Genomic DNA, 13,358 nt, shown 5'->3' on the forward strand with positions numbered 1-13,358 from the left:
AGAGCCAAAGAACATCTCAAGTGTTTTTTTAAGACTGGTAATCACCTAAATGTTTTGCTTGCAAACAAAGGTGGTGGTAGATCCCAGTGAGCCCCGCTTTTCCTCTGAACTGATTACAAGTGGGCTGATTCTAGTCCAGATATGGGTTATCTGCTAAATTACTGTGTCCAAAAAAATAGATAGAGTTGGCTGGCATAGACCACAGGCCAGTTCTATGTGCTACACAAAGGTTGCCACAAAGACTTTGAAAACTTTGCATTTTAAGGAATTTCACCTGTCAGTCGTTTTAGCCAGTCATTCTACAGAGAGGCGATGGGAAGTAGCATCAAGGTTGTCTTACCTGTTAAATGAACCTTTATTTGCAAAGGACTTCCAAAGATTAGTGAATGCTTGAAAAGATCTTCTAAAGTAGAATTTGCTGTTGAAATGGGTCAGTGTTTATGATATCAGGTGATGCTTCATTTTTCCTGGGAAAAGGTAATAAATGCATTTTTTTAACGTAAATAACTTTTTATTATTTTTGTAGGAGTTTGCTCTTCACAAGTTGAATGCTGTTGTCAATGACTTCTGGGCAGAAATCTCTGAGTCAGTGGACAAAATGTAAGAGAAGACACGTATTACTTCAGGGTGTGCTGCTTAAAAAGAATGTGAGATATTAAGTGAATGTAGTTCTGGTTGTTTGATACTTGCTGGTGCAACATCTAGCTCCATATTTTCCGGAAAGCACTAATATGAGTGGATGTGGGTTCAGAGCTGTAGTGCCAAAGATGCAAGTTGGGTAAAGCTGTTATGTGGTCTTGGAGAGGACCGAGCACACAGAGCTGATGCCCTTCTTTCTCTTCTTTGCAGTGAAGTTCTCTATGAAGATGAGGGCTTTCGGAGCCGGCAGTTTGCTGCTCTAGTTGCTTCTAAAGTTTTTTACCACCTCGGAGCTTTTGAGGAATCGCTGAACTATGCCCTGGGAGCAGGTGACCTCTTCAATGTCAACGACAACTCAGAATACGTGGAGACGATAATTGGTAAACAACCGTTGCTGCAAAAGAAAAGCTCTTGTCAAAATACTGTAACTTTGGGATTTTATGAGATTTATCTGCGTTTCTCCATATTAATCTTCCTCTCCTTGTATTTATTTAAATTGATGCTGCAGCTGGTTTTACCCAGTTTATTTTTGCTTTGTTTCCCCTGCTTTGGGATTCTGTAATAGAACTGACTTAAGAGTTCCGGCAATATTTTCCAGTTCTTAAATGTTATTCCATTGTGAGTTCGTAATAGCAAAATTGCTTTCATATTTTATTGTCCCTTCTCCTGTTTATGTGCTAATGTTATTGCTGATGTCAGCATAACTTTGAAAATAACTGGGTAGGTGTAGGTGCACACCTAACTGAGGCTTTTTTAATCCACCCTTAACAAGAAAGCAACTCAGATGTTGAATGCATGTATAATTTAAATGTTTTTTAACAGTTTCATCTGCTGGCATCACCCTGTACAGGATACAGTGGATCAGGGTTGGCTTTCAGTCTCCCCAGCTACTGCTTTCAGGGGAGCTAGTAAGTCTCCTACAGCTGTTTCCTCATTTATTTAAAATATTGTGCCACTTAAAGATCATTTGCTTGGTTTCATTTTGAAAATACCTACTTGCTTTCAGCACTAAAATCAGAGTTTATTAGGAGAGAGTGTAAGTATCTTCTGCTATTCTCTGTGTAGGACTACACAAATAGTTCTTGTCCCTCACCTTTGTGCAGTTCCCCATATGCTGTATGTACTGGTGGAATGTGTGTATGCACATACTGGTCTCTTCATCTGTAAAAAATCCTGCAAATATCTAGAAAGTTGACGTTTTTCCCCCCTATATTTGTTCAATATCTTTTCAGCAAAATGTATCGACCACTATACCAAACAGTGTGTGGAGAATGCGGAGCTGCCAGAAGGGGAGAAGAAACCTGTTGATGAAAGGCTAGAAGGGATCGTGAACAAAATGTTCCAGCGGTGCTTGGATGACCACAAGTACAAGCAGGCCATCGGCATTGCTCTGGAGACACGCCGGCTGGACATCTTTGAGAAAACCATCCTCGAATCGGTATGTGCAAGAGACAGGAGGTGCCTGTAGCTCGTCTCTTCCTGGTGTGGATCCAGAAGTGAAGTGCAGGATCCAAGTCGCTCTGGAACTTGCCCCATTTTGTCTGAACAGAATAAAAAATGAAACTCAGGGGTGTTCATGGAAGGCAGAGCCACTCAGGGCTATCAAGTGCAGAGGGACCCCCTATGTTGTGCCGCCTTCTTTAGGTATTCCCTGTCAGCTACTAACAGAGGTATGATACTGGGCTAGGCAGACCTTAGCTCTGGTGTGATATTAGAACAGCTCTTTTATTTTTTTTTGTGCCTGTGCTCTGCTCTAATACATTGTGGGAAGGGATCCTTAGGGTTAGGTAAGCGATTTATTTATGGGAGGTAAATAAAAAACTTTAAAAAAAATCCGGTAGTTGGGTGAGCTGCTGTAATTTTCAGTAAGTGGCTGTGTGCAGTGTTAGCCTGCCCTGACTGCAGGGCGGTACTGTCTCGCTTTAGCGTCTTTCACTGAGGGTTTAAGTTGCACGGGGCTTTGAGCAGCCTGTTCTATTGGAAAATGTCCCTGCCCATGGTAGGGGGGTTGGAACCAGATGATCTTGAAGGTCTCTTCCAACCCAAACACTTCTATTTTAAGTCACGTTACCTAGTAAGGACAGTAAGAGAAACTTGCCTGTAGTCATTTGCAGCAGCTCAGCAGTTGTGTGTAGTCTTGTTGTGCTGCAGTATTTCAATTATATGCCAGAACACATGGTTTAAATCCTTTAGATTTTACCTCTTTTCAGTTTACAGCTTTCCCACATTTTTGGATGTGTCCCATTTCTGTATATAATCCTAAGGCATTCCTCTTTCTCTCTTCTGTTCGCTGTCCTATGCATTTGCAAACTTTGTTGCCCTCTATATACCCCTCATTTCAAGTTACCTTTCCGAAGTCTAGTAACCAAATCTGGTTGTCAGTCTCTAGCAAAAGGATTTTGGGATCTTTTCTTGGTGCACGGTTTGTTTTGTTGACATTGTATATTCAGTAAATTTCACTGCATTCAAGAATGATTATTCAAACAAGAGAGGTGAAGAAGGGGAAATAAGTATTGAACTTTTTAAATTAATCTTTTGTATGTTTTAACTACTGAGTTAAATATTTGCCGTTTACAGTTGTGGTAGTATTTTTTCTTTAAGCAGCAATACACCTGCCTGTAAGCTTTTCTGAAAATGGGAAATGAAACTCTGAAGGCTTTTATGTGCATGTCTTTTGCTCTGCTTTTTAAAATGGAAAGGAGGGAGCTTTATTTTAATTTCTAAATCCTGCTTGTCAGTCCAAACCCAGACTTGATATCTCTGAATTTAATTTCAGAACGATGTTCCTGGGATGCTAGCCTACAGCTTGAAGCTCTGTATGTCTTTGATGCAGAATAAACAGTTCCGTAATAAAGTCTTGAGAGTTCTAGTTAAAATCTACATGAATCTGGAGAAACCAGACTTCATCAATGTGTGCCAGGTAAACCTCTCGGAGTCCTCTTTAAAGATCAGTCAAAAGTCTCTCTTCTTTAGAAGTGTTTGATTTGACGTCTACCTGATCTCTGTTATTTATTCAGTTAACTATCTTTTCCTGGTTGTGTGCTTCAAATAGATATCAAAGTAGGATCAACTTGAAAAAGAGATGCAAATATTGCACAATTTGTCAGTTTATAGAAAAAGAAACATGTTCAAAGGCAGTTTAGGAATGTAGACAACCCTGACAGAATATTTCAAGCCTGTGTAGGGAGTATCAGGTGTTAGGTTCACAGCTTGGAATTGTATTTATTCCTCCAAAGAACATTTACAGTGCTTTGGTTTTTGGTAAGCCATTGTCTGAAAGTGTTTAGACAACAAATTACGAAGTTACTCGGGTGTTCTCAGGCCTTCACCAGTCTTGGTGTGCCACGTACGTGTGACTCGGGAGTGTTACACCTCTTCCGTTTTAGCTGAGACATCCCTTTGAAATGACTGATCCTTCTTTAATGTGCTGTTGAAATTTCTACGTTTAGTAGGACAGCATTTTCAGCTTCCAAAGATAAAGCTGCAGAAATAGGAAGGCTTAAATGTTGTGTCTTGAGTTTGTAATACTTGATCTCATTTATAAATTGACCTATGAAAACTCTTCAAAGATTAGCATTATCTCTTATGGGAGATAATTTTTCTTTCTCTGAAGGGTGTTCTGTGGTAGCAGCAGATGAGGTAATAGGGAAAATGGAGCATGGCCTTGGGTAGTGTTGCTTTTTCATTCTGAAGTACATAATGTCTTCTCACAATTTTTTTTTTTTTTCTGTTCTTCCCTTCCTCTTGCTCAGTGCCTGATATTCCTGGATGACCCACAGGCTGTGAGTGACATCTTAGAAAAACTGGTGAAGGAAGACAACCTTCTCATGGCCTACCAAATTTGTTTTGATCTGTATGAAAGTGCTAGCCAGCAGTTCTTGTCTTCAGTGATCCAGAATCTCCGTACTGTTGGCACTCCCATCGCCTCTGTGCCTGGATCCACCAACACCGGCACCGTCCCTGGATCAGAGAAAGACAGGTGGGAACACTGGCTTGAGAAGAGGTGCAATTGTTTGGTTACAGTCGTGCTCTGATGGAGCCTCCTGTTCTGTGTGTGGATGTTCATTACAATCAAGTTACTCCCTTTAATTTAAGTCAGGATAATAGACAAGACATGGTATTTGCTTGGGGCAAAATTGTGTATTACCAGAATCCACTGTTGTTTGAAAGAATGCATTTTCCTTTGCAGCTGAGGTAAGCATGATGCAGTTCCTGTTGCTCAGTTAATGAGCAGTAATTCATTAAGTCATAGAGTGCATTGCTGAGGAACACTCTGATGTTGTGTGATCTTTGCAGCCACTTGTAAAGCTCAGGAAGGAGTGAGTTCAGGGAAAAAGCCCATCACAGCTCTGTGCAAGTTTGGTTTCATATCATAGCTGTGGTCTGCTCCTTGCTTGTGGGGAGAGTGAGCTCAGATGATAATGTGGTGTTATAGACCCTTTTGTACTTGCAGTTAAAAAGAGCTAATTCAAATCTAGTCTGAGTTTTGATAAAGTCCTGACATTTCAAATCTGTTCAGTGGTCAACATCACTGGATCTTTGCTGCAGGAAGCTGCTGTTAAGAAAACCCAAGTTGACATTAACCAGTCCATCTTCTTTATTTCTTCTTTTGATGGCTTACAGGTAACCGACACAGATAGTTTTGTTTTAAACCTGTGTTTTTAGAGGATTGGCCAATCCGTGTTAAGGCTGCTGCCCATCTTGGGGGCAGCGTCTAAGAAGTTTGTGCTGCATCTGCTCTTTAATCAGCAGAGCTGTCATGTCTGCACACAACCTGATCCCTGCACTGTCTGTGACAGTGTGTGATGGAAAAAGCTGCCTACAGCAGGCCTGGCTTATGCAGCTGTGGGAACTGGGTTTAAATCAGTGAGACAGGCATAGCAAGCATTCTCCTTGCTGCTTTTCCAGTGAAATATACAGAATAATTTGTAAGCCAGCCTGTGAAGCATTAGGACAAGGTGCTAACAACAGCTTATTATGTTTCATTTCCATTTCAACACTGACATCCATCCTGATAGTGATGAGCTCAACAGTTCCAGGTGAGGATATAATTATCCTCGCTGCCTTGTTTGTTGACCTTGTTTTCCCACCTGTCCCTACCTGTTCATTCCCTAAAAGCATCTCTAGTTTTGTTGTCTCTAAATATGGAATAAGAAGGTGGAGTTTTCTGGGCCTTTGTCTTCAAGTTCCCTGAAAATTGAATTGTGGAGGAGTTTGCTTTTCAGCAGTGACCTCCAGATAGTCAGCTCTTGTGCTGTCAAAGTCCTGTTACCAGTCATCATCTCCAAATCCCAGACTACTCTTTCAGGACAGTGTTCAGCCATAATTACAGCACTTGACTGGTTACAAGTGATGAACTGGGTTGCATTTTTCATTTTTATTTTATTTAAGTGATGCTATGGAAGCAGAAGAGAAACCAGGAAGCACTTGTGCGGGAAAGTCTCCAGAAATTGTGAGTGCCATTTTGAAAATATACCTTGCTTAGTTTTTCTGATGTGTTCCATTTGTATCTCTGGGGTTGTAAATTAGTTTGGCTAGTGAAAAATGGAATTCTGCTTCTGTCTTGGTTGGAGACAAGACAGCAGATGGTCTCTGAGGACCAAATATCTGACAGTCTGGAAGTCCAGCGGTTTGGATAATGAAAGGTGGGGGAGAGTGGGAAGTGGGTAAATTTTGGTGGGAATTACTGAGACCCAAAAAAGGGGACAGAAGGATCTGGTTCACATGTTTGCTTTTTGTTGATGCTGAAATAATAAACTAATTCCAGAAGAAAGGGCCTGAAATTTGAATGCTGCCAAGAACCTCAGCTGATGAATTAGCCTGATACTTTTTTTTTTTTTCTCTTTCTTCTTCTTCTGAAATCTGGCTGTAGTTCTGGCTGGATAGAACTGATGCTGTTCTGCAGGAATGGCAGGAGGGGATGCTGACATAATGTAGTGTCTTTTCTGTGAAAGAGGAAGGCGTTGCCTCTGGGTGGCTTGGTGGCTGTGTTGCTGGGCCATCTTTTTGTTTAGTTTCTTTTCCCAAGTATTGGAGAAAGGAAGTTCACTTCTGACATGCACATAAATTGCATGTTGAATAGCTAATGCAATTCTGACACTTCTAATGCTGAAGAAAGGAAATGCTACTAGGGAAGAAATTAAAACCCAATACAGTTTTGGAGTTTTCTTTGTGGATTGTTTTTTGTTTGTTTGTTTTTTCTTTTTTCCCCATGGTGCATGTTTGCAAACTAGACTTGAGAATCTTTGAGAGATTCTTGCAGATCACTTAAAAATAATCAAGGACAAAAAGTGTTTTCTTGAAATTCTTTTCCACAAGGAAAACAAAAAGGGTGGAGTTTCTTACCCCGTCAAGGAACCTGTAAATAGTGCTTTTGTGCAGGAAAGGTGTCTTGAACCAGTTTCTGCTGCTTTGGCATTTCTGACTGTGCCAAGGGACAAGTACATTAAAATTATCTATGTGGCCAGAAATGTTCTTGAGCTTAATCTTTCACAATTAAGAATGCTGCCTAAAAAGAAATAATTGAGGAGATTAGTTTAAGGGCTGAATTACTCACACTTGGCTGGTCTCTGACCTGCTAACAATGTCAGTACAAAGAGCTGCACTGTACTTTTCGCCCTGTTCAGAAGGGGCTTCAGTTGGAACTTAATTTGTGGAAACTTCCATGGTGAAGAAGGTTTTCTCAAACGACTTTGGAAGGTGAATGTGTTGCAGATTCCTAGTTCTGCTAGCCATTGTTCTAAATAAAGCCTTTAGCTCACAAGAGTGATGCTGCTGCTCAGCAGGGTCATGCAAAGTCTTGTGGCTTTGTGGTCCTCTCCATCAAAACTTCCATGGAAATACAGGTTCACATTTGTAGAACTCTTGCAGGATGCTCATTGTATCTGTAAAGCCAAACACAGGAGCTTGCAGAATATCAGATGTCACCCATATCCTTTTGCTTTCAATGAAAGAACGTGTTTATTTTCAAAGAGTCTCCTCTCCCACCTGTGCTGTTGTGCACAAAGGGACTTAGATATCTGGGAGGTTTGGACTTGTGCAGCGAGGGCAGAAACAATGTCCTTTCAGTCCTAAAACCTGTCAGATTTTGGAATATGGTGATGGGAACATAGCAGAGTGGCTTCTCATGAACTGTGTTTTAACAGAGCTGTAGTTAGGTTCTCATGTTTTTTTTCTTCTTTTTGCTTGTGTGTGAAGAACCCAGAGCCTAAGGACCAGATCTCAAAGATGATTAAAATTTTAAGTGGGGAAATGGCCATTGAATTACATCTGCAGTTTTTAATACGAAACAACAACACAGACCTCATGATCCTCAAAAACACAAAGGTAAGAGGCTCTGTTAGATACAGTTGTCTTGGATTCATCTGATTCATCCTGTGTTTGTTTTGACCACATTGCTGTTATTTTACATCATGTTATGTTTTAGCATGGCCTCCTTGGGTTTTGATGGTACAAATCTGTGTTGTGGTCATGATAAATTAACATTTGAAACTTGAACCTGTGAGGCTGAAGAATAGCTGATGGCACCCAAAGAAGGCCATATAATCAGATTGCTTCAACTTACAGCTGCTGTGACCTAACGACAGGCTGCCATTAGCATGTTGATTTTTTTGTTTGCTGATTGGTTATAGAAACTAATCCATTTATCTCCCTTTTTTTGGTGGGTTTGTTTTCCATCTGGTCAGTGAGATGGACCAACGCATCCTCCAGCTTTATATCTTGATCCAGTGCAAATGATGCTGGTTGGGGAGGGAGGGAGGGAGCGAGCTAGAGCTGTAGGTTATGGTATGTTGGTATCTTGGTTGAGGTGTTATTGAGAGCACACCTTCAGCTTGGCTAAAGAAATCCTGACATGTGCTTAGAGTTTAATCTTTCCACATTGAAGACAAATCTGGTCAGATATTGTACTTGTAGGCAGTGCTAGTGAATTGAGTAACTGGTTTTGTTTTGGAAGGTGCTACTCAAGGGTGGGCAAATGAAAACTTCCAGGTAAATTAGACTCTCTGAAGCTAAATGTTCATTAGAAACCCTAGGAGAAGTTTTTTTGTGTGTGGAGTGAGGTGCTTGTTACAGCAAAAATGGTAGGGGATGCTTGTCGGTGGGCTCATTTATTTCAGGAGGCACTTCAAGTGTATTGGAAAACATTTTCCATCTGCTGGTTAAGTGCTTGGGAGTGATGCTGCATAGCATTCCAGGGATGGCTTGAAAATGTCGGCAGCACATGCTCTGCCGTGCCCAGTTCCCGGAACCAGAAGGGGGTTTCTCCAGTTAAGCTGCAATTCAAGGAATCACATCTCTGACAGAAACTCATAGAAAGGATTGTTTTGCACCGGGAAGATGGGTTGACGATATATTAGAATGTCTTAATAATTCATTAACTTCGATTAAGGGAAATTGCTGGTTAAATTGAGCCTAATTACAACCCATTTTTCTAGTGTACTGGCAAGCACGTTAAATGACCTAGGACATGTCTTTTGCTGGCTGGTGATACTGATTGTTTTTGTTATTTCAGGATGCGGTGCGGAATTCCGTGTGTCATACAGCAACGGTTATAGCAAACTCCTTTATGCATTGTGGTACAACCAGTGACCAGTTCCTTAGGTAAATCTATGGCAAGGAAGCTCCAATGTCATCTCGAGGTGGTTGAACAACATTCTCGCCCTACTAAGCTCGATACTTCCAAAAGGGTGGCTGTAGAACCCCAGTGGGCTTAAACAAGAGTAAACAAAAGATCTGAAAACTAATGAGGCACTTGCAGGGTGAGGAAAGGACTGTATGAGAAACTTTGTATAACCTTTCTCTTTTTGTCTTCCAGAGACAATTTGGAGTGGCTGGCCAGGGCCACTAACTGGGCGAAGTTTACTGCTACCGCCAGCTTGGGTGTTATACACAAGGTAACGTTGCATTCATTCCCCTCTGTGCAATATACATGCTTGACTTGTGAACACCGAAAACATTTGAAGTGAGGGTTTGGAACGATGCCTGCACTCCAGTTAGCTGGTCTATTGCAAGGCACAGCTGTAACGTAGTTTGTGTCTTTGCACTGAAGAAAAGCTGAGCTTTATCAAGTCCATCTCATCTGATATCCAGTCTAGTTTACAGCACGTTTTGCTGTAGGTGGTGGGATAACAGAGCTCAAGGAGAGAGTCTTCTTCCTACTTCTTCTCTTCTTTTGTGAGTTGAACACAGTCAATGGTTTCTAGCTATTAAAATTGCAGGTGTATATTTCCTAAGTGTATTTCGTGGCTTTGGGAGAGTACCAGAGTCCTTACTGTACCAAGTTTCAGTAAGTTTGAATCATTCAAACTGAAGCAGTGGTCGCTTTCTTCAAATTCATTCACAGGGAGGGCGTATTTAGAATCACAGAATCATTTAAACCTGTTTTGAAATAGCAAGAAGTCTTTAATTGTTTTGTGTGCCTCAACCCCCACTGAAGTGCTCTAGTGAGTAAATCAGTGTGGCTTCTGGTTTAGATCATTGACCAAGTGGTTGACACTACTTGTGTATTTGGGTTAATAAAACCCCAGTAAAGAAGGATTCTTGGTTGATTTTTGTGGAGAAAGTAATGGCTATAACATGTTTTCTCTTGACTTGTTTAACTATTGTTGCAAAATGTTTACATCCACTGTTTTTTTTTCACCTTTTACTTCCCACTGTCTGCCTTTCCTGCTGCGCACTGGACATACAGGGTCATGAGAAAGAAGCGTTACAGCTCATGGCAACGTACCTGCCCAAGGACACTTCTCCGGGGTCAGCCTACCAGGAAGGTGGAGGTCTCTATGCCTTGGGTCTCATTCATGCAAACCATGGTGGGGACATCATTGACTATTTGCTGAACCAGCTGAAGAATGCCAGCAATGATGTATGTACCGAGTTCAATAATGAGCCGTTGTTTAGTTGGGAATACCCAGAAAGGTACCAGCTGGTGTAGAACTGGGGGTTAGAAGTAACCGAGACTGTGGCCGTGCTGTGATATTTATACCTCCTGTGAGCCTTAAATATGAAGTCTGGTTATAACCTATTGCTCAAGGTTTATGTAAGATTTTTAGGAAATTCTTGTGTATTTGACAGTGAATCTAGCTTCATTTTTCGTACTGCTTATATATCTGTTTGGTTTTGTTTGTGGACCTGCAGTATTCAGGCACTGTTATTGCTTACACTGTAGCTGTCAAAGGAATAAGTCACAAAATACTTCTGCTGCTCTCTAGATTTAATGCATCTTATACAAAAATAAGTGTTTTGCTTCACCACTTGATGTTTGTAGACCTCTACAAAAAGTCTCTTTTAAAATTTGGAATAGATTGGTGTTTTTTCCAGCATGTTTCCTTCTTTGGGTAATTTCTGACTACATCTTTAAGAATTCTGAGTGCGGATCCCCTCATCTTATTGCAAATATACTGCCTTTCTTGTATCCGTTGTTAGAACAAAAGGACATGTAGACTGTTGTAAGTGGGTACCGATTTACCTTTCCATTCAAAAGCTATTACTAGGCAGCAGTTTTTACATATGGCAGAGACTTGTGTTATTGCATAAATCACTCAGGGGAAAAGGACCTTAAAGATACTAGGAAGTTTCTTGTGCTATTTGAAAAGTTTCTGATACTCATTGCTTACGGGCTTTTGAACTGCTGTTTTTCCTCTATCTTCTGGTGGTTTGGGGCTTAAAGCTTTATACTGACAGGAACATGTTTACTTTGGCTGAAGACACATTGTTCCCTGTTTTATGGTGACTAAACTTGTATATGCTTCTCTAGATTGTCCGACATGGTGGCAGCCTGGGTCTGGGTCTGGCTGCCATGGGGACAGCACGTCAAGACGTGTACGATTTGCTGAAAACAAATCTATACCAGGATGATGCAGTGACAGGTAAATGTTCTGCTTTCAAAGCAAATAACCATTTGAGGCCTTATCAGGCATCGGGGTTTTTCTTTTTTGTGTGTGTGTGGTGGGTTTTTTTTTTTTAGGTTTTTTGTTAGCAGCATATATTGCTTTTAGGTTGCCTTAGCTGCGTTTTATTTAGTGACCTTACTGTGATCAACACAGTTGTTTAGTTATGTGACAGTAATGTTCAGAGGTCCTTTCAGGACTGGTCTGTGGCACTAAGCCAAATATTGATAAGGCATGCTAGGTCTTTAAACCGTCCTTTATTTTGCTCTGTGCTTTCCTTTGTCGTACACTTTTTATTTAGTGTTGTTGCTCTCCAGACCCATGTGCCCTTTTTGGCTGACAGACAGGCTTGGAGAAGCTTGTGGGGGATACTGCTGCATTTACAGGGGTTCACGGGAAAATGATCTCAGCAATTCTTGGCCCAAGGAAGAGAAAATTGAACTTGGTAGGGAAGAGCTCTAAGTTGTGGCTGGTAGGTTATCATTACAAGCATATTTGGCCATGCATAATGGGGTTGCTGGGCATGGTGGTGTCCAAAAGTGATCTGTGTGCCTACATCTCGTGTGATTCTCTAGCTAGAATTTTTATTGTTTTTAGGAACAGAGTTTGCTTTACTTTTTTTCTGTGCTGTGCAGGTGAGGCAGCTGGGCTGGCGCTGGGACTGGTTATGCTGGGATCTAAAAATGCTCAGGCTATCGAGGACATGGTTGGCTACGCACAGGAAACCCAGCATGAAAAGATTTTGCGAGGCCTTGCGGTTGGAATCGCTCTGGTCATGTATGGGAGGATGGAGGAGGCAGATGCTCTCATTGAGAGTCTCTGCAGAGATAAAGTAAGTTCATCTGCGACTTAATCCCCGGCCCTTTTGCTACATGGATGACCTTCGTGTCCGTGTTTGAAATCTCTAGCTATGGTGGGCTGGCTGTTTTGAACCAGGTCTGAAGTGGGGCAGTTCCACAGGTTGCTTCACTCTGATCAAAAATACAAGAACAATAGTGCTTAGTCATGTATTTCTTTAGCCTTGTACTCAGTCTTCATAGTCCTATGAGCAGCAACAGGGAACAGAACAGGGTGTAATAGTTAAAAACAGATGAGGCTTTCTGTAATTGGGTCATTCTCAAGGATCTAGTAGGGGTCAACAGCAGAGTGTGAATAGAAGCAGAATGACACATTTACCAGACACTCTTTGGCAGCCTGTGGTGTATCAACTTTCTGCCCACCTGAAATCGGTAGTTTCAGCCCTGCTTTGGTGATTGTCCTGTTACTCATCCCTAATGAACAATTAAGCACTGAGGCTGTTTGCAGATTCCAGGCCCAAGAATGGAACAGATTTAAAGTCAGGATTACTGAGTCCCTGTTTGGATGGATGTTAAATGTTGATGTTTGTCTTCCAGGATCCAATTCTCCGTCGTTCTGGCATGTACACTGTTGCTATGGCATACTGTGGCTCAGGGAACAACAAGGCTATCAGACGCCTGCTGCATGTGGCTGTAAGTAGGAACACATAGCAAGAAATTTGTGAGAAGAGAGTAAGCACATCACTTTGACAGGCTTTATGTCTACGGTGTTAACGGTCTGGTCCTAATCAGAGACTGTAAAGTGATTAAAGCTTTCCTTAATACTATGATTGAAATAACAGGGTCTTCTGACATTAGGATGAATAGACTTTCAGCGAGAGAATATTCAGCCTGGTATCACAAAAAAGGACCTTACTGAAAAATAAAATATGATCCTAAAGTAACTGCTAACAGGTTTGCATTGAATAGTCTGTGTAATCATGGGCTGGGGAAAAAACAAGCTGTAAAAGACGAGATCTGCCTGCTCTTTGGTAGA

At 41.3% G+C, this 13,358-nt stretch overlaps 1 protein-coding gene across 1 annotated transcript in view; it reads left to right on the top strand.

Annotated features, from left to right (window-relative positions):
* PSMD1 (proteasome 26S subunit, non-ATPase 1) overlaps positions 1-13,358 on the top strand; it is a 72,729-nt gene that overhangs the window by 2,899 nt on the left and 56,472 nt on the right. The window contains exons 3-15 of the mRNA XM_065639773.1: positions 527-600; positions 850-1,019; positions 1,872-2,077; positions 3,416-3,559; positions 4,392-4,618; positions 6,031-6,091; positions 7,837-7,965; positions 9,152-9,240; positions 9,455-9,533; positions 10,328-10,501; positions 11,393-11,504; positions 12,161-12,357; positions 12,920-13,015. Of these exons, the coding sequence (XP_065495845.1) occupies positions 527-600; positions 850-1,019; positions 1,872-2,077; positions 3,416-3,559; positions 4,392-4,618; positions 6,031-6,091; positions 7,837-7,965; positions 9,152-9,240; positions 9,455-9,533; positions 10,328-10,501; positions 11,393-11,504; positions 12,161-12,357; positions 12,920-13,015 (1,758 nt within the window). The remainder of the gene's footprint in view (positions 1-526; positions 601-849; positions 1,020-1,871; positions 2,078-3,415; positions 3,560-4,391; positions 4,619-6,030; positions 6,092-7,836; positions 7,966-9,151; positions 9,241-9,454; positions 9,534-10,327; positions 10,502-11,392; positions 11,505-12,160; positions 12,358-12,919; positions 13,016-13,358) is intronic.

The sequence above is a fragment of the Caloenas nicobarica genome, chromosome 8 (genome assembly GCF_036013445.1).
Source record: "Caloenas nicobarica isolate bCalNic1 chromosome 8, bCalNic1.hap1, whole genome shotgun sequence".
In the NCBI taxonomy this organism is placed as follows: domain Eukaryota; kingdom Metazoa; phylum Chordata; class Aves; order Columbiformes; family Columbidae; genus Caloenas; species Caloenas nicobarica.